General features: G+C 43.6%; 1 protein-coding gene across 1 annotated transcript in view; it reads right to left on the bottom strand.

The window, feature by feature from the left end:
• The window catches only part of RASAL2 (RAS protein activator like 2), a 164,788-nt gene that overhangs the window by 65,435 nt on the left and 76,305 nt on the right, over positions 1-23,048 (bottom strand). Inside the window, exons 2-3 of the mRNA XM_059477872.1 lie at positions 17,174-17,301; positions 8,575-8,698 (exon numbers count right to left, since the gene is read on the bottom strand). Coding sequence (XP_059333855.1) covers positions 8,575-8,698; positions 17,174-17,301 — 252 coding nt within the window. The remainder of the gene's footprint in view (positions 1-8,574; positions 8,699-17,173; positions 17,302-23,048) is intronic.

The following is a 23,048-nucleotide window of genomic DNA, read 5'->3' on the forward strand; positions in this document are numbered from 1 at the left end:
GTGCTTTTTTTGGCAAATAATGGATTTTTGTTGTTATTATTATTATTATTATTATCATCATCATATTAATTATCATTATAATTACCACCATTATTATCACCATTATTATTATCATTATTATTATAATATTTATTTTAATTGCTTATTATTTTTATTTATTTATTCGTCATTTGGATTTGTTCCCATGTTTCCCTTTTTTCTTTTTCCGTCATTTAGGAATCCTCTGTTTTAAAATCAGGTTCTAACAGAAGGGTTAAAACTTCAGATTCATCTCTGAAATACAGCCATAATCTGCCTATTTCTCCCAAAGAAGTCATTTTTAGTGATGCAGGAAGGTTCCATCCTGGTAGCTATTTCTGTCAATCCTACAACTTGCTGTATGGGCCTCAAAAAAAGATTTCCGAAATGCTGAAGAATCTGTCTGACTCAAGCAAAGACATCTGCTGAAGACTTAGGTAGAAAGAGTGAATGGGGCAATTAACAAATAAATTAGGGGTGGGAAAGACAGATTATTACAAGTACTTGGAATTAATCTAGAAATCTACCCAGATTCAGGAATTCAAAATGCAATTTGCAAAGTCTAGGGATAAAAGTTGTTTCCAAAAGACTGTGACACTGAGTAAAAATTTTTAGAAACCCCTGATAATATTATATGACTTATGTTAAATATCAGGACTTCTATGCTGCTGCTTTAGCTTGTCCGTGCCACAGAACAGTGGAAAAGACCATTGGTGAGGAGGAAAAAGTGAAATGACTAAAGTTTTCAGTGGTCAGACCCTCACCTAAACTGCATCCAGCTCACTGAAAGGTCAAGGAAATATCTGCAGTTTCAACTGAGACAAAAAAATAAAGCAGAAAAATCCTTCACTGGGTGATGCACGACATCAAGCAGCCTCAAAAATAAAGAATTATTAGTCTGTAGCCAAAAGCACTTTACTGGACACCAATTGAACCTTAATGGGCACTAATCACTGCTCCAGCTCCAAGGCTGCTTTTGGGACTCCAGGATGAGCTTGCAGCACAGAGGTGCCTGCTGGAAGAGTTCCTGATGAACTCCAGTGGAGTTCAACAGCCCAATTTCCTCTTGGAGCAGTTCAATTTTCCTCTGTGCCTTTATTATTTCTCCTTTAAGTAAATTATCTCTCTCTACTGAGCTGCTCAAACGCTTTTTGCCCATTTTGCAGATAAAAATCACAGTTCTAATCCTTCCCTCCCCTTGTGCCTTTAAAGAGGGATCACTGACAAAGGGTGGCAGGTTAATAAAACCCCCAGTACACGCTTGGGTTGTGGCTCCACTCCTACTGTGAGAGCACTGGCTCCATCAAAGCCAGCACAGAGAGCAGCTCTGTTTTACACCCAAGCTCCTGGAACTCCAGGCTGCTGCTGGGGGTGATTTGGAACATCTCCCAGGTCAGACTCAGAGCCAGCCCATCACCACAACAAGGATGTGAGCAGGATTTCTCTGCATGGAGCCAAATCCATTCCCCTGGCAAGCGACAGCAGCAGCACCAAGGAGGGTGGGAGAGCAGGGAGAGAGGAACGTCACACCCCTGCACAGCACAGACAGCTTTGTACACTGAATTTCAAACTAAATGCACCTAATCCAAGCTCATCAATACCTGCATTTTTGAGCATCAATTTATACTAAAGCAATAAAATTATTAACAGCTAATTCTGTAAACTAATACCCAACTTTGAATCAGATCAGTATGTTTAAGTTTGGCTCAACAGTCCAAACTAACTCTGGACAAGACAAGGTAATTCAGGCAGTAGGAAGGAAGGCTAATTGTCCATTAAGTGTTAAGCCAGTTGTTACTGATGGAAAAAAGGTAAGTATACATGGTTGAGTGAAGTGTAATTACTTTTTGTCACAAGATAAACAACTAGAAAAGAGAAGCTACAAAATTGAACAATCCATGGTGAGTTCTTGTATGATTTAAGGTAGATTTCTCTAAAGAACTTCAAAAATATTTTTTATTGCTGTTCCTGAGGCAACAAAGGAAAATCACAGGGTCCTTCATTACAAACCAAGGTTTGGTTAGAACACAGGCAACAAATCTGCCCCAGATGGCCCAAGAGCCACCAGTTCTCAGAAATTACTACATTGCATAACATGCTCTCCTCACAGGGTGTTCTTTACTCTCAACATAAAATTAAAAAATCACTAAAGTGATTTTTTGTCTATGCTCTGGAAGCAGTGGGCAAGGATGTAATATACATTTCCAAGGGGAAAAAAAGCCCTAATGGATTATGTGTCAATATTAGAAAGCTGAGATTATGTGTTCTTACCCTTTATCTCTGCCCTAAAAAGGTTTAAGATCTAAACAGATAAAATTTGCTTCATGATGAAACTCAGCTTTCAGCACAGATGATCTATGTGCAGGGGAATAAAGTTTCAGCAGCATTCAGAACAAACCAAAATCCTTTGGCTTCACTTGTGTTATAGAAGAAGAAAGATAGCAGCTTGGCAATTTTCTGTATACAAATAACTCCAATTGCCCAGGGGAATGTCACTGAGATCCAGGCATCCTGTTTGTTACATCCAGCCTCCCTGGAGTCAGCTTTAATTTCAAGCAGAGTTGCCTAAACTCTCCATCCTTCCAAGGCAGGCAAATTGCACTGTACATTGTCCAAATTTCAGATCACTTCAGGGCTTTTCCCAAAGTTTCCTAACCTCATTTGTGGATGCAAAAGATAGCAGGGCACTTTTCACACAGTAGATGTTTCCCTCTGCAGCCTGTAAAGATGTCCAAGATGTCCTGGATTTCACAGGAGGTTTTTTAAAAGGCAACTCATGGTTTGCATGCATTTGCATTTTGGGATAGACCATGATGGGTAAACAATACCATCTAAAGACTTAAAAGTTTTAGAATTTCAATTGATCTTGGCATAATTACACTCCCTACTCCTCATACCCAAGTCCCAGCACTAAGAGATCATGACCCAAGGCAGCAGACAGTGAAGCAGGCAAAGGTTGTGGTTGTCAGCAAAGCCTTGTTTGTGTAATTACATCAGCCAAAGGCTTCAGATCCCAGCTTGCTAAAGGCTCCCACACACGGGTTCTGCAAACTCTGGGCTGAAGGGAAGCAGAGAATGGAAGCAGAAAATGCATGGGAGCACCTGCAGCCTGTGGAAACACAGAATGGTGTCACATCCCCTGCTCCCTGTCCCACCTCACTCCAGCATCACTTGGCAGCTGCTGGGAGCACTGAAATTGAGCTTTGTGGTACAAAGTACAGGTCAAAAAGAAAAAGAAGATCCCCAACCACCCACTGAGGCCTGCTAAATGACATGATAAAGGGAACTGGCAGCAAGGCAGAAAGGAGGATGGGAGTCTCTCACAGGTACACACAAACAGGCTTGTGCAAGCCCAGCTGGGCAAACCCAGAGAGCTGCAAACATGTCAAGTCAGCACATCTGAATCCATCTTCCTGCCAGAGATACTGCCAAACACACCCCTCAGTGTGAGGGCTAAACCCAAGCCCTGTTTTGTATCCCTGCCATGCACAACAGTTGGCAGTAGATGGGGATTTTGCACATGGCAGCAGAATGAAAAAGCAGACAGGGCTACTGGGAAAATGACTGCACCAAGACACATCATAAATCCCTACAGATGAGATACAGGGAGCTGTGAAGTGCATTTTTTCATCCCTACTTCCTGACAGATATTCTTTGTAGGCCAAGCTGAGTGGTGGAGGGTGAAGGACACCCCTCTTGTTGGCACACAGTTTTCTCAGAAGTTACAGGGCTTCCATCATATCAAATTCCAGAATATCACCTAAATAAATTTTTGCTGAACTTAAAAACCTTTACTGAGTGTAAAAAGTGGTGCATTGCAGATTCTTCCATTGAGCAGGTCACAAACAATCCTTTTTGTTCCAAAACAAACTGTCTCCCTCTCCCCACCTCCAAAACTAGTAACCCTTTCCAGGTATTTATCTTAGCTGTTACTGCACAAGGATCTTAATTATGTGGTAAGCACAGAGTAAATCTATTTTTTCTTTCATCACAAATACTCATTCCAGCTGGAATATACAGAAAGCAAAGCTCAGCTTTGATAGTTTTAGTTGTAAACAACTTTGTCTTAGAAAAAGAAGTTATTAAAATCACCCCAGGAATCTTTTTGGCTCTTTTCTGCTCTCTCCTGCCAGGTTTTTACCTGAAGGAAGAGCATGGGCTGGGTATTGGAGCAATCCTCCCCAGGCAGGAGGGCTCAGCAGAGACTTGCAGGAGCTGTTCTGAGGCACACAGCATGCAGCAGTGAAACCAGATGCTGCTTAACTCATCTTCTGATGCTCACTCCAATTCCAAAGCCTCTGGATTTTTAGAAGAGTAGAGAGGCAGGATTTCTGTCTGAGCCCAGCTAACTGCTCACCTGGTAGCAATGCAGTTTAGGCCTGGCATCAAAACACATCTGAGCTTCATTCTCAATGCTAGTGACTCAGGGTGAGGACAAAACCAAAATTTGCAAGGGGCATCTTCACTTCTGACCTCCTTTCAGCAACCTTTTTTCAAGAGATGCATATTCAGACTGAGAATAAGCAGGGTTGTTTCAACAAGTGAAACAGTCTTTTTTTTTGTTTTTCTTCTTGGATGATTTCACCTCCAAATATAAAAATATTTATTTACATCACTACTAGCCTTTCCAAAAATTCTCACTGACTATGCTCTTTCCTGATACTTTAAAATTAAAAAAAAACAACAGCAACAAAACCAGACCCCAAAGCCTTTCCTCATTTTCAATTAATCCTGATATTTGCACATATGCAGGCAAAAAAGATCTCTTATTAATGCCACAAAGCTGCCAGAATCCAAACTTTTGCTGCGTAGCCTCCTCAACAACTCTCATTTAGAGTGAGCAGGTGGCAAGAAGGAAGCAGAGCAAGAGAGAAGACAATTATTTTGGGAAAGGAAGTGGTAACTGCTACTAGCCTGTCAAACAGCATGAATGGTGGAAATCTGAATCATGCTTTTACTGTATGAATAGGCTAATTCCAACACACTGCTATAAACAACGATCCTCTAAAAGGATGTAATCTCTCTAACAGGAAAAAATACACCTGTTAGAAAAAGAGCAGGATCTGAAGCAGAAATCAGGCAAAACAGAGATGGCCCAGCTTGAGTTCCTCTTCCTGTGACATTTAGGTGCTGGTCTCCAGGGTCTGCATCACACTTTGTGACAGAATTACCCCACTGCAAATAACACTTGAAAGAAGGTTAGGGGCTGTCAAGCTGGAGTTAGGAAGAAATTACAGCTCCATTTTTAGCTTTCTTGAATGGAGGCTCCTCTGAGTAAGTGGTGCCAAGATGAAATCCTAGCAAGCAAATGACATACTTAGAGTGTGCCTGTTCACTCACAGAGGTATTACTACAATGATAGGGATTATGCACCAAGGAAATTTCAGGGCATATATTTAACGGATGGCTTGCTGACACAACTCAGGGTACAGTGTATCTTCCAGACAGGAATTAAAAATCTCAGCATTAGCAACAACCTCTCCCCTGCCTGCAAGCAGAGGGCAAGCTTCTAAGCTAGCTGCAGATGCTGAGTGCCTCTGGAATGAGAGTTTTTAAATGATCTTATTAGTTTTCAGTGTTTAAACAAGTCACTTTCTATCTTGTGCTTTTCTCCCTGTGCTGCCCCTCTGGCCCTCGTTTGAGGGTGACCACAGTGGTTTGTGCTGCTCAGAAGGGATGGCTCAGCTGCTCCTCTGGCAGCTGCTGAACCATCACAAATTACAGCTCGCTGTACAGAAGTATGTGGAAATTGGTGTCTATCTTAGTACAAGGGACTGTAACCACAGTGGTGCAGCAGCTGCCTCCCAAACAGCTGAGCCAACCCTGCAGCAAGGGGGAAAATGAAAGACACTGAGAGAATGACTTCAGCAGCCCTTGGGTGAAGCACACTTGACTGAGTGCTGAACTTTGGGGAGCTACACATTTCTTGCTTCCATTTCTCAGATGTAATGTGGGTAGTTTCTCTCCCACACACTTCCTAGGAATGGTGCCACACGGATGTGTGCATAATTCTGTAAAGAATGCCACAGAAATCTGCAGAATGGGTGCTACAGCTGATGATGCAAAGCCTTTGAATAACACACACAGTTCCACTTGCTCCATTAACAAAAAGATTCTCATAGAAGTTATAACTTTATTGCTACCAATGAAAAAGAACCCCTTCACCTTACAGCTCCTTTTTCATTTTTAATAAATAAATCTATTAATCAGCAAATCACAAGAGAGCAAATGTCTTCACCTCTGCACTAGAGCCAATCCTAAGGAGCTCTTCTGCAAGGAGTAATTTCAGATATCACTGTCAGATGCATGGCCTGCAGTTACCATGCTATCCACATGCTTCCCTGGGACAAGCTTGATATTCTTATCAGCTCTGCATAGCAATTTCTCTACCAGATACTGTAGCTGCCTCTGCTGTGCCTTTCAGATTTTGGTGTCCATTCCAAAGCTATTTTAGTGCAGTTGTTATCTGTACTGCTTGTCATAGGTCCTGGCTGCCACCATCTGCTTCTTCCTCTGTATAAGGATGTGCAATGGTTCCCTTCACTAATGCGTCCTCTGGCTCAGCATCTTGACATAAAGCTATTCCCACTGCTTGCTACCAACCCACTTTTTTCATTAGCAGGAATTCTGTAATCATGACAAGAGACATTTTTAACCTGGATGTGAGAACAAGAGAAGTACCTAGGGCACTGCAATCTGAGATTATATATGACCTTCTTCCCACTCTCATCTACACTCACAGAAAGGGCATTGCTCAATTTTTCCCATCCCATTGCATGCCCAGCTCCTTTACCCACACACTCTGTGACATCTGTATTCACTACAGCTGTAGCTCTCACATGTATCTTGTACTTTTAATATATTCTTGTCAGGCATATATCAAATAACACACTACAAGATGCCACTTGCATCTAAAAGTGAAGCCAGATACACAGCAAGGCAGATACCAAATAGCAGAGTCATCCATTCTCTATGGCCTTGAAGGAAAATAAAGAATGTTACAAGGTTTCATAGAAAAACACAACACTGGGGTTTCCAGCTATTGAGATGCTCAGAGAAGTCTAGAAAATCCACTCATTTTTGCACATGGTATAGATGAAGAAGGAATTTAAATCTTATATTTTTAAAGGTCTTTCTAGCTTATGAAGCTATAAAAAATATTCACTGCCTAGCGCAGACTGGCTGCAATTCTTTATTCCCCTCACTAGCCATATACCTGGAGTAAGTATTTTGCCTACAACACCATGTAAAGATGATTAATACCAGGTTTAGTTCCAAACAAGAATGAACATTCATTCATCTGGCAAAACAAAATGATCATTCAGAGGTGCATTTCAAACTCCACAAACAAATGCAATCAGGGCTCTTTTCATGTCACTCATCTCAAAGTATTTTGCAGTTTTTCCTCCTAAATCCCCAACATTGTCCTGTTTATTTTCAGACTTCCAATCTATAATTTAAGAAATAAAAAAAAAAAAGAACCTTATCTGCCTTCCTCAAATAAGAAAGAGTTAAACAGTGCTATTGACAAGTACAAATAAATAAGCAATACAGTTCAATGTGTTAATTTACTATCTACATGGGTGGGATTTTCCTTTCTTGTGTGCAATATACTTGCAAAATAAAATACTTAGTAAAAAAAAAAACCAACAGCTGAGGCTGTGAAATGAAAAATACCTTATCTGCTCTTCAGCTTGGATAGCAGCTATCAAGGCTGCTTTACTATTTACAGATCCATGTTTATTCCTCATGCCTCACTCTCCCAGGAGTGACATTTTTCACAGCTGAACCAGGGAAGAACTGCTCCTGAGTCTCACCAGCCTGTGTGAAGGCAAGCTTCTTGCACAGGCTGGGAAGAGAAAGAAAGCTCATTTCCAGTGTGTGGTTGCTGCCTCTTCCTTCTTTTCTGGGAAGAGCTGGAATGGTGCTCTTTATGGAGCCACAGGTGGGGTGGAAAACAGGGGGAACTGGGCCAAACCTGGACTTGGGGAACCACTGCAACTTTGCCTGTCATTTTTAATATTTTTCTTATGCTTTGCCTAAACTTCAACATGTATAATTATAGCCAACAGCAGACAGACGGCTGCTTCTTTTGGGAATGGCACCCTCAACAGGTAAGCTAGAGAAAAACCTGTTATTGGGTGCTTGTTGTGAAAACATGAAGCCAAGGAAATTCCAAAGGTGAGGTAAAACACAACCAGCTACCAGCTCTAAACCAGCAGGAACCACTTAGAGCCATCCACAACAGCTGCATTCCTACTGACCTGCATCCAGCAGCTCTCACCTCTAAATCCGAGGGCTGCCTAGTGAGTTTAAAAACACAGCTACAAAGCTCCCTTTGGGCCAGCATCCCATAACCATCTATCTGATATCTGGATAAATCCTGGTGCTTGGCAGTCACTTTGCTGGAGACATTTACACGCAACGCCTGGGCTGTGCGACCTCCCCATCCTGCAGTGGTACCCGCCTGGCCAGGCTGCTGTGGCAGGAGCTGCCCTCTGAGAGCTCGCAGCTCCCCGATATATTTCTTTTATTTCTCTCTCGTGGTTCTCTTACCTAGCTGGGCGGCCCCCTCTGCCGGGTACTCGGGGAACTGGCCCTCCGAGGGCACGCTGACCGTGCGGCGCAGGCAGCGGCCGCGGGAGGCATCCTGCGGCTCCGGGATCCCTTCTGCAGGCACCTGCGGGAAAACCGACAGCTGTTAGCTGGGCACCGGGACACCCTGTTCGTGTGCCATCTTGATAGGGGACTGTCACTGTCATATTTCCTGAAAAATCCTCTTTGCCCAGGATTTCTTCTCCTAGGAAGCTGAGAAGCCTCAGAGAAGAATAAGAACAATAATTATTTGATTGCTTCTCCTGTGTTTTGCTGCTTTGGAAGGTGGTCTGGAGATTGTCTATCCAACAGGTGGTTGATTGGTTTCATGTGAATTCTTTTAACTTAATGGCCAATCACTGTCCAGCTGTGTCAGGACTCCGGAAGCAGTCACAAGTTTTCATTATCATTCTTTTATAACCTTCTGTCTGTATCCTTTCTCTATTCTTTAGTATAGTTTTAGTACAGTATATAGAAACAAATTCTGAATTCCTCCTTCATCCTGGGAACCCCAAAAATACCACAGGGGACTTAATTTTCTCCTCATCTGCTAATGGCTCTCAGGCATAGTGTGCATTTGTGGCCTTAACACAAAATTCCAGAGGCTCCCCAGGAGAGTGCAGCAGCAGTGAAGGGCATGCTCAGCCCAGCATCCTCTGACCCCCAACTACTAAAGCACTCCTGCCTTTCTAAATTGCTTCCCCAGTGCCAGACCATGGCTGCTTCCAGAGGCTGCTGCTCAGATTGGAGAAAACTTGTGCCAGCTACCTGGTGCACACAGGGGCTGCACAGGCACTCCCAGGGTTCAGAGAGCCTCACCACGAACAGAACGCTCATGGCTACGGCCCAGCAGCTCCTGCCATGCTCAGGTGGTAACTGAGCTCAGGATTGGAGAACCACTGGTTCACCAGTTGGTGAATTTGTACTTCACCACCATTGGTGAATTTGTGGTTGCTCCAGGCCAGAGAGACCTGCAGCCACCTTCAGGCAATGGCACCACTCGGTGCTGGCCACCACACGCTCTCTTGGTGGCCACCACACCTCCTGGTGCTTGTTTCCATGCCTGGAACTTGTGGCTGGGCAGGACTCTCCCCCCTGAACCTTCCACAGCTGGAAGGAACCTCGGGGATTAGGGAGATTCAGCACCCAGGGGCTGGAGGGAGGCACAAAACATCTCAGTGTACCTTTGAGTACAACTGCAGTACGTGTAGCATGGCAGCTTCTTTACATGTGGCTACATAAAACACAGCTGGCACCCAAAGAAATAGAAGTCCCTGTCCTATTTCCTGTGCTGCTTCTCCTTTCATATCTTCCATCAACTCTAAGAAATGAGTATTAATAGCAAACAAAAAGCTATCATTCATTTGCACTGAAGGTTGTAAAAGATCTCAGAGATACTGCATTTTTTTAGAAACAGGCTGGACACTACAATGGCTCTCAAAACCAGTTCTGGCATTTCCTGATTTTTTAAGCACTTAACATTCTCTTAAGGTCATTTAAAATGCTATTTATGACTATCCTGATTTATTTGTCTCCTTCAAACAGTGCCCATTTTTCAAAACAAGTTTCCCAAACCCCTGGTGCTTATTCTGATCAGACTATTGTGTTCTCTGGTGATTTTTACGGCTGTATAAACTCTTGTGCAAAAGCAGATTGGTAAGTTAAACAGAGACTAATTTTGTTAGTTTATGCCACATTTGTTCAATCAAATTCACATATTAAATTTTTGGTTCTCATCTGGAGGCTCCATGTAGTCTTATTCCCTTCTAAACACTCTCCTGATCCTCTGCCTCTCCTGATTTTCCTGGTTTTCTTTTGGGAGATGCTGTGAGCCAGATTTTCCTGAGGATCTTTTGGTGGGATGCTGAGAGCCAGATTTCCAGATCAGCTATTACCAGTCACACGCCACACCTGCTTCAGCAGCCCTTAAAGCCCTTCCACACTCCTGTCACAGTGAACTCCCTGCACTACACCCACCTGCTTCCTCTAGACCAATACAGCTACTGCAGCATTGATTTCCCCACTAAAGTAACTCAAAAAGATCCCCTTAAGTCAGACTTGAAAATGCTTTATTTAGTAAAACTTCTCCAAAACCATTGTCTCCATTTGTATTGACAAAAAGGACTAACTCCAAGACTGCAGGACCAGTATTTATTGCTTAGCATGAGACCAGCCTGCTCTAAAAAAATACAGATTTGTGAACATGTAAAATGATCTTGCTCAGCAGCTCTGCATCCCTTGGGACTGGACACATTTTAAACAGTTCTATAAAATGTTCTGTGCTCAAACAATGGATTAATGGATGGAGAGACACCAAAACACATGGAAGTGCACAAATAAATACCATGTGAAAACCAAGGCAGACATCTGCAACCTTCCCAACACTCCTGTAGCCCCCCCAGTCCAGCAAGCAGTTCAGCAAAGGACTGAAGGGAATGGCACAGCCTTGCAGAGTCAGGACTCTAATGGTGATTCAGTCTTTCAGCTCTTTATTTTTTCCCCCATCCAGCTTTATCCTCTTCTTTCCCTGCTGAGACTTCACCACCCTGGGAATTCTCTGACCCTGAGCTGACATGCTGAGGCTGCTGGTTCAGGACTGGGGTCTGAGCAGTGTTGACTCTGTGATAAAAAGGTACACAGGGACAGTCCAGATGCTGATCATTTTAGCAATCTTAATTTTCATCACAGGTCACGTTTCCATGACAAATTTCACAATTTAATGAGGATGGGTTCAGAGCTCAGACTCTAAATCCACGAACAGCATCCCAGCTCACCTGCCACTGAACACACTTTTTAAGTATAAAAAGTCTGTATGGGGGATTTCCAGCAGTTTGTTGATGAGGGGACTTCAGAAGAAATAGGAGCAAGAGCTTTCCAACCATTTAATGTCTCTTAATGACAAATTAAGATAGTCACTTTTAAAAAAAGCAGATGGAAAAAACAGATAAGATTTGTCCAGATTGGAACGAGTGGTTCAAGACAAACTTGAGAATTTGCAGACTCTTCTGATCTAACAGTCAGGAAGTTAGGTATCATGTAAAAACCAGTTAAATAATGCATTTTAACTTTTACCTTCCTTCAGAAAGTTAGAAGCTAGCTAAAATTTTGACATGGAAATCCACTTTGAAAATGACAGCAAACATTTCTCTGGGCTTTTGGAAATTAAATAATTAAATTTGCTTGGGAATTAAGGCAAATCTTACCTTATGGCTGGGTTCAGCCTTGACAAACTCTTATTTACAGGTGAAACATGTTTGCTCTAAGACCCTCAATGTGATAAGTCCTTTGAGAAGGGCAGTGAGATGTGGGAAGAGCTTCCCCATGGGCCCCATGCAGCAGTGTTTGCTCCCCTGGGATCACCACTGTCACACCACTACTGGTGTCAGTCACAGGAGATGGAAAGAAGGAAAACACCTCCCAGGTGTGCTGCTGCTGCTGGCCTCTGTCACCAGCACCAGTGAGCAGCAGATCTTGTCACAGTGCATATAGGTCTTTGCTATCCTTTGCCCTTGGTTAAAACCACCTCTAAATCTGAGAAGAAAGGTGAGATTTGGGTGCAGGGAGGGGAAAAAGAAGAGTCTATCACAGTGAAAAGTGTTGTTCATCTTCATTTCCAAGTGAACACAAAACAAACATTCTGCAGGACTGCAGCCAAGCTGCTGACAAAGCCCAGCTGAAAAGCAGCCCAGAGCCAGGTGCAGCCATTTGTCACATGCCTCCAAGTGGAAGTGCTGTGCACAGGGTTGTCTGTCTGAACCACCCTTCATGAACACTCATTCCCTTTCCCTGTTTCAAATGGCTCTGGTTTTAGAGACATGACCACTTGTCAGAACCCAGGAAATTCCTCTGGCTGCCCTGGGGGACTCGAGCCCCTGCCCAGGGGGCTCAGCGACCCTGGCACAGAGCCCACGGCCCCTGTGCCTGTGATTTAGCCCTTGGAAAAAACAATTACCAACCTTATATGAAGAATTACAAGCCACAAAAGTTTAAGTAGAATGATAGTGAATTTATCACAGGGTGAAAAATAGATTTTTTGGGGTTTTTAGCATGGGGGTTCAGGGGGCAAGATGGAGGGATGTGGACATGTTCTTTCTCCTTCCTCTTGGCCTCCATCTTTTGGTGTGATGTTGGCAGTTACAGATTGGTTTAGAGTAGGAGCTCACTGTCTAACATAGGTGATAGGTATTGGAAAGTAATTGTAAATATTGTACACTTAGTTTTGAGTATAAAAAGATAACACAGCCCGGCGGCAGCCGGAGTGCCTCTGTCTGTCCTGCTGAGCGCACCTTGGCTGGACAGGAGAAAAAATTTTATAGATAAGGAGCAATAAACAACCTTGAGACTGAGAAATGAAGAGCTCTGACTCCTTCTTCGACTGCTGGGCTGGAAAAAGAGACCTTTTAACGCATCTTGGGGTCGCTCTGAGAGCAGAGAACACAAGACCTACTGTGCCCTCCCAGACCCTCCCACCTGATGGAACAGGTTTCCCAGAGCAGATGAAAACATCTACACCTTTCTGACAGGGAAAACTCTTCCTTGTAGAAGAAATGCCTGATTTGTATGGGCATCAATCTAGGCCTGTTTTCCTTGTCTTGGAAAATGCTGCTAAATATTATCACACTGTGTAATAATTGCACATCTCCTGTCACTCAGGATTCCTTATTTGCTAACTCATCTCCCACATTCCTACAGGGATTAATTTTCTTTCTACTTACTTTTTAGGCATTGAACTCTAACTTTCATTAATAATTTTCATTCTTCAGTCTCACCTATTCTCATGTTATAAAGTTGACAAGGTGTCAAGTAATTAATGTTTTTCTACACTACACAAGGTGATACTTCCAGACTATTTTTGTCTAAGTAATTACAGATATTTTTGGATCAAGTTGCGCTTCAAAAGGCTTCTGATTTTCAACCTACTCTTGCACAGCACAGAATTTCTCTTGCATATACTTCCTTCAAACTGCCTTGACAATAAATCCATAGTAGTGGGACACTATGAGAAATGGGTTTTCTCTATTACAATGTTTATTTCTGTAGTGTTCCCTTGGTCTTAAAAATCTGCTGTATTTTTAGCAGGACTAACTGAAAAAAACCCAAATTTAGCATTATAACTGAAACAGTGGAGAATTCTTCCATTTAGCTGTTTACATTTTGTATATATTTTTCACTTTCTGACTTGGACACACATACCTGCAGAAGGATTTTACAAAGCAGTATAAACACACATTTCTGTTCCCTTCCAGACTCACACAAGCCAAGCTTCTTGGATTTCATTCCATGAAGTAACAAAGCAGATGCACAGAGAATAAAATGAGAGGTTTCAGACTTACATCTTTCAAGTTATGCCAGCCTTGTGAGGTTGTAAGTGCTCCTGATGCCTAAAGTTTGAGCTTTCATATTTTCCAGATTCTGTTCTGCATTAATATATAACTCTGAACTTCATATAAAGTCTTAGCAAGTTCTCTTCACAGTTTAGTTTGACAAAAAAATCCTTTTCCAGCCTCAGAACCAAGGACACCATTGCAGCTTCAAGCCCAAAAAGTTTAAAGAACAGAGAATTGAGGAGAGCAGACTGGGAGGATGGGACTGCATCACCTGGAGCTGGAATTGGACAGTTAACCCCAATGTGGAAATGGACCAAAACTTATCAAAGCATGAAGACTCATGACCCATCTTGGGTGTAGCCTCAGCCAGGCTCTTGTACTTCCCAAGGTGTATCCTGTGAAGGCCTTTTAATAAATCCCTACTTTATTCCATAACACAGCCTCTGTTCCAGGCAGCCTCTCAAGGCATCCATCACTCCCTACGGGCTGCAAGGGCACTCTGATCTGGCCATCTCTTCCTTCTTCCCCCACTTGTGGGTGTCCCTCTGTCCTGAACATGGATTCTATGATCCTCCTCAGCAGCCCAAAGGAATTCTGACCTACTCACTCTATCAGTAACGACTGTGTTCAGAGCAGGAATCTCTCCTGCTCCTGTTCCCTATTGCCTGGTTTGAGTCAAAAAACAATTCCTCCAGCATTACCTTTCCAGTAATTTTACTCTGAACATAATCTTTTTTTTTTCTTAAAGTAACCTCCCTCTTCTTTGTTCACCTGGTCTTTGCTTAGGCTCCCTGCACCAGTGGTCCCACCCAGGATCCTTTCATGATTCCCCATACAGAGACTTTTCCATCATCATGCTCTTAACAAGCATCTCACCCCACTGCTGCCTTAGGTCTTCGTGCACTCCTGTTTCTAGATCACATTTCATGGAGCCTCTTTCAACTCTGAATGACTTGCCAAGAAAAATTTAACTGCATTGCCTGCCCTCCCCTTTCTCAGGAAGGCTGCAAAGGGATACTCCTAGTTCAGAAAAAAATTAGAAGAAAATGTAAATCCAGAGTATCAGCCCTGTGTCTCTCTCTCCTGACTGGCAGCTCTACATGTTGTGTGTTTCTGAAAGGGACTCAGAAGCCAGACTAAACCAACCTCTGATTTTCCTACTGAACATTCATAGCTCTGCAAGGAGTTCCCTTTTTCCTTTCATTTCACAGTAGCCACAAATTACTTGAAAATCAGAATGGCAAATCTGACTCCAGCTACAGGCTTCTGAAACAAATCCCATTATCAGCATGTGGAGTCACACCTGCACCAAAGGCATGTCTACTTGGCCCATCTGCATGCAGCATTTCCCAAAATAAGCTATTTCTCATTGTGGTAGTGCAGGAAGATCCCTTTGAAAGAGCACTGCAAGAAGTTACACTTCTCCTTGCTTTTTTGGGGGTTATTGCTACACTTAAACCTCAGGCCCTCTATAGCCTATATTGAATTTCCTCAGCTTCTGACAAAAAACAAGGTATTTAACCCCAGAATATAATGTGACACATTGGACTTCCCACATTTACTCCTCAGGATCTAGTCAAAAGACTCATCTTACTCCCAGCAAAATGCTTTCAGCTGTCTGTGGTAGGGGAAATAAGAGCCCCTAAGTGCATGATTACCACCTTCAGGTAACTATCTGTGATATGAGCCAGTGTTGTTCCAATTACATTTCTTAATGAGATGCATCCTTTTGGTCCAGCCATGCTGGAACAGCACTGTTTTAGAAATGATTCTCACATCTCCTTAAGTTTCTTCAGTGAACACTTCAATTCCTCAGGTGTCAGTCCTGTCAGACTAGAAAAGGAATTACATAGTAAACAAATACCATTAAATGGGCCTTCCATTTTGCCTGCTTTTGATCACCTCTCCCACACATCAGCATTAATGCTGTTCCCTTCTAATAACTCAAGTCCTTCTCTAAACCATTTCCTCCCACCCTCCCTATGCAAGGCAATATTTCATTGCAAATAAACCTGAGCACAGCTGACTGATATTTTATTCCACACCAGAAACAGGTCTCACTGTCAGGCTGTAACAGCCATATACAGAAGCTTCAAAAGAATCAAGAAAAACCATAGAAACTGGGGTCATCACCAAATACAGGAAACTATGGCATTAGACTAAAACTCATGGACAAAAAGCCTTCATTTTTCCCTACCTTTATGCCTGCACTGCCATAGAGAGGCAGGTTTACAGAGCTGTGGTGGCTTTGACCACCATTAAAAGACAGTGGCAGACAAACACAGGCTGCAGAGCTCCAGGAAGGAGTTTCACTTTGGCTGCTGTCACCTCTTCTGTGCCACCAGCACCTGGGCCAGCTGGATTATAACTGTGTGCACCACTCCATTCATACACAGGAGAGCTTAGCTCCCCTTTCCATAGAATGGGAAGGGGCTGGAAGAGACCTTAAAGATCATCTAGTCCCAAACCCCTGTCATGGGCAGGGACACCTCCCACTAAACCAGGTTGCTCAAGGCCTTATCCAACTTGGCCTTGAACACCTACAAGGATGGGGCATCCACAACCTCCTTGGGCAGCCTGTTCCAGTGTCTCACCACTCTGGCAGTGAAGAATTTCTTTTTAAATTCCCTTTTCCCCCTCACACATGTTTCAAAGGATTTGTGAGCGAAGTAAAGGGAGATGAAGAAAGCTGCCTTCTCCTTTGACCAATAAAGGCTGATGTCTTGTGAAGGCTGACATAGAACAGAGACTAGACAGAGCTAAAGAATAAAGTAGGGATTTATTAAGAGGCTTCCATGGATCCACCTTGGGCAGCACAACCCAAACTGGCCACAAAATGCACAACCGGTCATGGGTCATCCATTTAAATTTATAAAACTTTTATAAGTCCCAGTCCATTTGCATATTGGAGCTAATTGTCTATTTACAGCTTTAGCTCATGAAGTCTCATCCCTCTTGTTTTTCTCTCTTCAGCCCACGTTGTTTGTGCTCTTGGGCCTGAGATTTGGATCATTTGTCCTTGGTCCCCAGCTAGAGCAGGAATTGTTTTGTCTCCCTGCTCTGTGCACAGAGCTCACCATCCCCTCATAAGAAGCCCAGACCCACACACTAAAGCAGCACAGAATCTAAAAAATACAAAATCTAAAACCAGAGGCATCGTTTCTTCCCTATTCCCAAAGGGCAGATACATTCCTCCCCCATTCCCAAAGGGCACCAGTGTGATCTTGCCTCACCTCCTTCTCCCTGTTGAGCAGCACCAGCTGGCTGTCTGTCAGGATGCAGTATTTCCTCTCCCATGTTGTCATCTCGGTGTAGGGGGACTGGCCACAGGACAGTCGGTGGGTGGGTGGTCCTTTCACATCTGGGAACAGAAAACCACCCCTTGTTAGCACGTGGCATTAACACCTTCTTTGCTTTCACAGCTCAGCAGTGAGATCTGAACCAAAACTGCACTTTGTGCTGAGTGGGGCCTGTTTCAGCATTTTAAAAGGTGAAATGGGAATCCTGGGAGGCACCCATGTGCTACTAATATTTATTTACTTATAGCATGACTTACAAAAATAGCAATACCAGGGATGAATAGGAATGTCTTTGTCAAAGGCTGAAATATATTGAAAAGACCAAGAGCTCTTATGAAAACTTAATCTTCCTTCCACTCCCCTCTCAAAACCATGGTTCAAAGGAGTACAGCTCCAAATGTACTCTAAATCTTAATAAAGTGGATTATTTGAGACTAAGGATAGAGAGATATAGGAAGGAAGACAGGGATCAAGGAAGGCAGGCTTGAACAAGGGAAGGAAAAATTCAAAGGGATGAACATTTAATCGAGAAGGGCTTACTGGCACCTTTTGGTGGGGAACCTACTTGATGAAATTGTGCATTTTCATTTAGCCACAGACACTAAATTCATACTTGAAAAGAACCCCAAACAACACCTCCAAACACAACAAATCAAACCATAATCCAAATAATTTGGTTCCCAGTCCTGATCTACTAAAATTTATTTTAAAATCTATTTCCTATAAATTGCTCTTGATTAAGCTACATATGATATTGTGCCTGTCACTACTAACAAAGTCCCTTCCAACCCAAACCCTTCTAGGATTCTGTGATTCATCTCTTTACAAAGTTTTGATATTACATTCTGATTGCTTGATAAGATTAAGTTTCATTTTCATCTCACACTCCAGTTCTACACAATTTACTTGCAATGATCTAAAAATCATCCATTCCCAATGGTTGTAGATCCCTCAAGTCCCAAGGGTCTGAAACAGACACTGCAAAAATCAAGGGAATTCCTGCACAGGAGTCCAGGACCTGCTTTAACTGTTTCAGGAGCAAAGTGAGTGTTCAAACCCGAAATGTTTTGCAGCAGTACCTGCCTTTTAGCACACCCAGCAGCACGCACAGAGATAATCAAGCTGCTTCTCGTAGCTTCTCCCTAGCGTCACCACTAGAGGCCAGCGAATCCTCAATCACCCAGCACCCTCCAGGGCCAGCCAGCCCAAAGGCCAGCGATAAACCTGCCCCCAGCTCGCTTCCCTCCTTGCAGACCCTGCTCGTGCCCCCTCTTTATCAAAAACACTGCAGCATCTTCATGCTCTCTTCCTGCAGCTCTGCCTCTGCACTGCAAGGGATGTGTCAGGCTTGGGAGATGCCTTGTCCAACCTCACATTGCATCAGGATTTTGTGATCATTCAGCAAACTGCTTGGAACAGGCAACCTCTGAGAAGGCTGCATGGCTCCTGCTGCTCTGAATAACAAAGAAGGGCAGCTTTGTGCCCTTAATGTCAGGTAAAATCATTCAGGGAAGAAGATGAGATGCAGACTCAGGTGACACACTGTTACTTGTGATACAACTCAGTTTGTGAGAGTGACAACAAATGCTGTGTGGCTCAAAATTGTCCAAAACTCTATTTAAGCATAAAGATAATGAAGAGAAACCACCATAAGCTCTGTGAAGCAAAAGTACACTTATGCAAACTCCTGGAGCACAACAGACTTTCCCACAAGTTCTGTATTAGTCCATTTTACAGACATGAACCCTCCAGGTAGACTTCTGGCATAACTGCAACTCACATTTATCATGGTGTCCAACCAAAAACCAAACCAGATGTAAAATAAAACCACTGCTGCTCCTGCATTGACCTTGGCTTCCCAAGCAGCACATGAGCCCTATTCCTGCCTAAGTATGACAGATCTGACAGAGAGTAGAGGAGAAGGATGAAGTCATGAGCTCGTGGTATAAGAGTGCAACAGAAATGGGAAGATGAGAGCTCTGGGGATCTGATCTCCTGGGTAAGAAAAGCATGTGATAAATCAGCAGGGGGAGAAAAGGATGAAGGAGTGTGTGCCCTGTCCTGCTGATGTGGGTGGGCTGCCAGTGAGAGTGCCTCCAGCTGCTGCACTGAGCCCTAACCAAGGAACTGCATTTGGAACTGCTGGTAAACTTTGTGATGGCAAATAAAAACCCTCCTGGGCCATCAGCTCCAACGCAGAATCTACAGTCACGACTTGCCCAGCCCCAAAAGATCTTTGTGTTATAATTTCTTCTAACTACAGGCCTTGGCAGGATACCATCCAACAGATCCATGGGCTGCACAAAAGGAATTAAAGAACAGAACGACTTCTTCCACTGCAATAACAACTCCAGGACTTAACTGAGTCATCAGGCACTGTGAGCCAGCCATGGCTGTGTTGCCAAGTGGGTTGGCTACGTCACAGCAGCTTTCCACAGGCTGCTGGCAGACTGACATGCCATGCTGTGTCTGGAGCTGTCAGTCACCCCTAGAGAACACCACAGTGGTGCCATTTTGTGTATGCACTGGGGTCCTTTGGAACACAAGTTGGGCACAGCCCAGCAGCCCTGCAAGCCTCTCTTCAGCAAGCTGGTTTTCCAGAGCATGGGACCCCATAACTCCAGTGTGATGCTGTGAGCAGATTGCAAACCCCACAGGTGTGGAAGGATATCTGCACAGACAAGAAAGAGCCACAGGAAGGGAGAAGTGATGAGATAGTGCCCACAACAAGCTCCAGATGAACAACTGAAAACCAAGCAGGCTGTCTTTCCCTGCAGCCTGAACTACACCATGCAGGCTGTCTCTTTTAGAAGCTCTCACCTTTGGCTTTATTTCCAGAAAGCAGGTATTTTCATTGTCACTGATGTCACCCTATAAACTTCACTTCCCAGAACACTCACAGCAACAAGGACCCCAGTGTAGCTTTGGTGCCTCAGTCCCACCTATTTAAATTATTTCTCAGCTCTCCCTCCTGCACGGCTGATATCTTTGGAGCCTCTCACAACAGCTGTGACTTCAACATTTATTCTGAAGTATGTTACCAGTTTAGACAGAAGACTCTTTGGGACTTTGCACAGTATCACATACACGCTTGGTCGCTCACAAACCCCGTTCTGCTTTCCGGTGCTCTTCATCTTCGGTTTTCATTTTACATTCTTGGCTCCAGCTTTTCACGTGCATGTAATAAAAACCCACCAACCTCTTCCACTAAAGCCCCATAAAACTAATTAAGCACCATGCTTTGAATCACTACAGAAGTGAATTGCAAGAAGTCCATGTGTAACGAGGAACACTGAAACTTTTGGGAAAGACTGCAGGTCAGGATTGTCCTTTTTAACTCTCTGTCAGCTCACACAGCAAGGCTTGAGCTTTGGAGATGAATGATCACTCACTCATGAGTGCAATGATTACTCCTTCAGACAGGAGCTAGAGAAGAGATCAGGGAGGTGCATCTGAAAGCTCTGAGTTTGCAGATGTTATGTGTGGGATGGGCTCATGCAGCCACACACCTAAATAGGCAAGTTCTGGTGACAGAAGATTTCTCTGGGTCTGATGCAATCCCTTCATTCTGCAGCACTACAATGAGGCATTCAAGTAAGCAGATCAGCAAGTCTACACATAGGATTAAAGGTCAGGCCTTATGTGCCTTCAAATGCTAATATCAGTTAAGTAACAGCTTGGAAAAAATCCCTTTCGTGGTACATCCCTGCTGCTGCCTCCCCTCCTGCCACATCTGACATCGCTCAAGACTGGAAACTGTGTTGTTTTTCCTCAGGGCTCTGAAATGCCACTAGCCATGATATAAATATCCACAAAGCTCCCTTTCTTTCAGTCAGATGACAACTTGTACCTTATTATTCTTGAAGTACAGGGCTTATTTTTAAAGAAGGGGAAAAATAGAGGGGCAGTGATTCCATAATCACATATCAACAACAGAAGTGTTGAGTGGTGCAGGGTGAGGAAACGTGGAAAGCAGCAGCAGCCAGTGCCAAGCTAATCCCCACAGACAGAGAAAGACATCTCAGGAAAATGATGGCAGTTTAGTAGTATTCATGGAGCAGAGCCGTCCTATCAGATGGAAACATTTCTGAAAGCTTCCATTGCAAACATGCAACAATTATTTTCCTTAAAATTCCAAATGTGTTCACGAGCGGAGAATATTTTCCAAAAAGCAGGCAATGGGCAGAATCAGAAAATTATTTCCAAGAGATAATGGGTGCTTCAGTGTCATTTAGTCCCCAACAGCTCTCTTACAACCAGAAAAGCAGCATCTTCTCTCCTCAGAGCTAGTGAAAAGGACAGAATTACCAGAAACCAAGCCAACAGAACTACATTAAAGGCAAATTCATGCCTTCAGACTCTGCCAAAAAGCACTCTACTTACCATCAATAAAAACACAGAAATAACCCTCCAGCCCAGTGATGACAAGAGCACCCCTGGCAGGCCTCAGAGCTCCTTTTTCTGAACTGCACTATTCCTATGGTGAAATCAAGGGCTAACTGAAGTAGTTGCCAAATTTTCCTCCACTTTATTAGGGTCCATATTCTGTTCCCAGTATTTCCAGCAAGGAGCTGCCAAGCAGCTGAGTAACTAATGTGGTGGCCAAGTTTGTATGCTGGGAGGAATTTTTTTCCCCTGAAGAGAGATTAGTAGGAGCCCTAACACCTTTTGACAACAGGTCTGCTTGCCCAATGTCAATGTTTCCACAGTGTTTTATGTACTTACCATAGAGACAGGATGAGAGAAAAGCATTTTAGGTAAGTGCTGTCATCTGAGAGCTTGTCAGAACCCCAACCTACCCAGCTGTGCATGACCACACAGTCCAGTTTGAATAACCATCAGTTCCAACCCTGATAAAGCAGGTTGAAACAAGCCTTACTACTGACAGGAAACTTCAAAGATAAGTAAGAACTACAAGTCCTTCCACTGAACTTCCACCATCTCAAAGCTCATGAAGGGATTCAAGAGCAAGATGTGGCAGAAAAGGAAATACAGTGTCTCAACATGCTCCATTCCCTCAAACCTTGGAACAAGGCAGGATTTCTGCAAAAGGAGTCACTAATGGGAGTGAAAATGAGCACCAACAGTGGCTCTGTGACACACAGCTGGGTGGGTATGTGCACCCAGTTCAGACAGCTGCTGAAGGTGAAGATCTGCACAGGCATTGGAGCAATCCTGGCCCAGCTGCCAGAGGGGCAACATCCCAACATCTGCACAGGGCAGAGGAGGAGAGAGGTCAGCCACTGAGAGGCTGCAAGGGAAAGCACAACCAAGGCAACTCCTATTCTCTCTCATGCTGCTATACAGAGCTGTTGTTTGCATTTCTTATTTCTCAAGCCAACTCCCAGACATGTGCAATGGTTTCTGATCCAACCCAGACCAGAACAGTGTAGACAGACACTATCAAAAACTGCTCAAAGAGAAGCTTATCACAATGCCCAAATTCACCTGGAAGAGGAAGGGACACTCCTCCTCCAAGTTTGTACAATCACCACACTGCCCCAACACAGAAAAGAAAATACTTATGGTATAATATTAAGAAAATTCAGCACATACTGTGTGTGGAAATGCAGAGACTGCCATGCTACAGAGAAAACACGATGCTCTCAGGGTTGATTAATTTTCTCTGAATCACAACACACTTAGAAATATGACTAGCACACATTAGAAACAACACCACTGATTTTGCCATTTTGTTTCAAAGCACAATGTGGGCTCCCTTTCTAGGAAACCTGTCATAGCTACTCTGAGATCCAGCAGTGCTCACTTGCCCCTCTAAATCACTCTGTGGCACAGCTCCATTTCAGCT

This window comes from Ammospiza nelsoni, chromosome 9 (genome assembly GCF_027579445.1).
Source record: "Ammospiza nelsoni isolate bAmmNel1 chromosome 9, bAmmNel1.pri, whole genome shotgun sequence".
NCBI lineage: Eukaryota > Metazoa > Chordata > Aves > Passeriformes > Passerellidae > Ammospiza > Ammospiza nelsoni.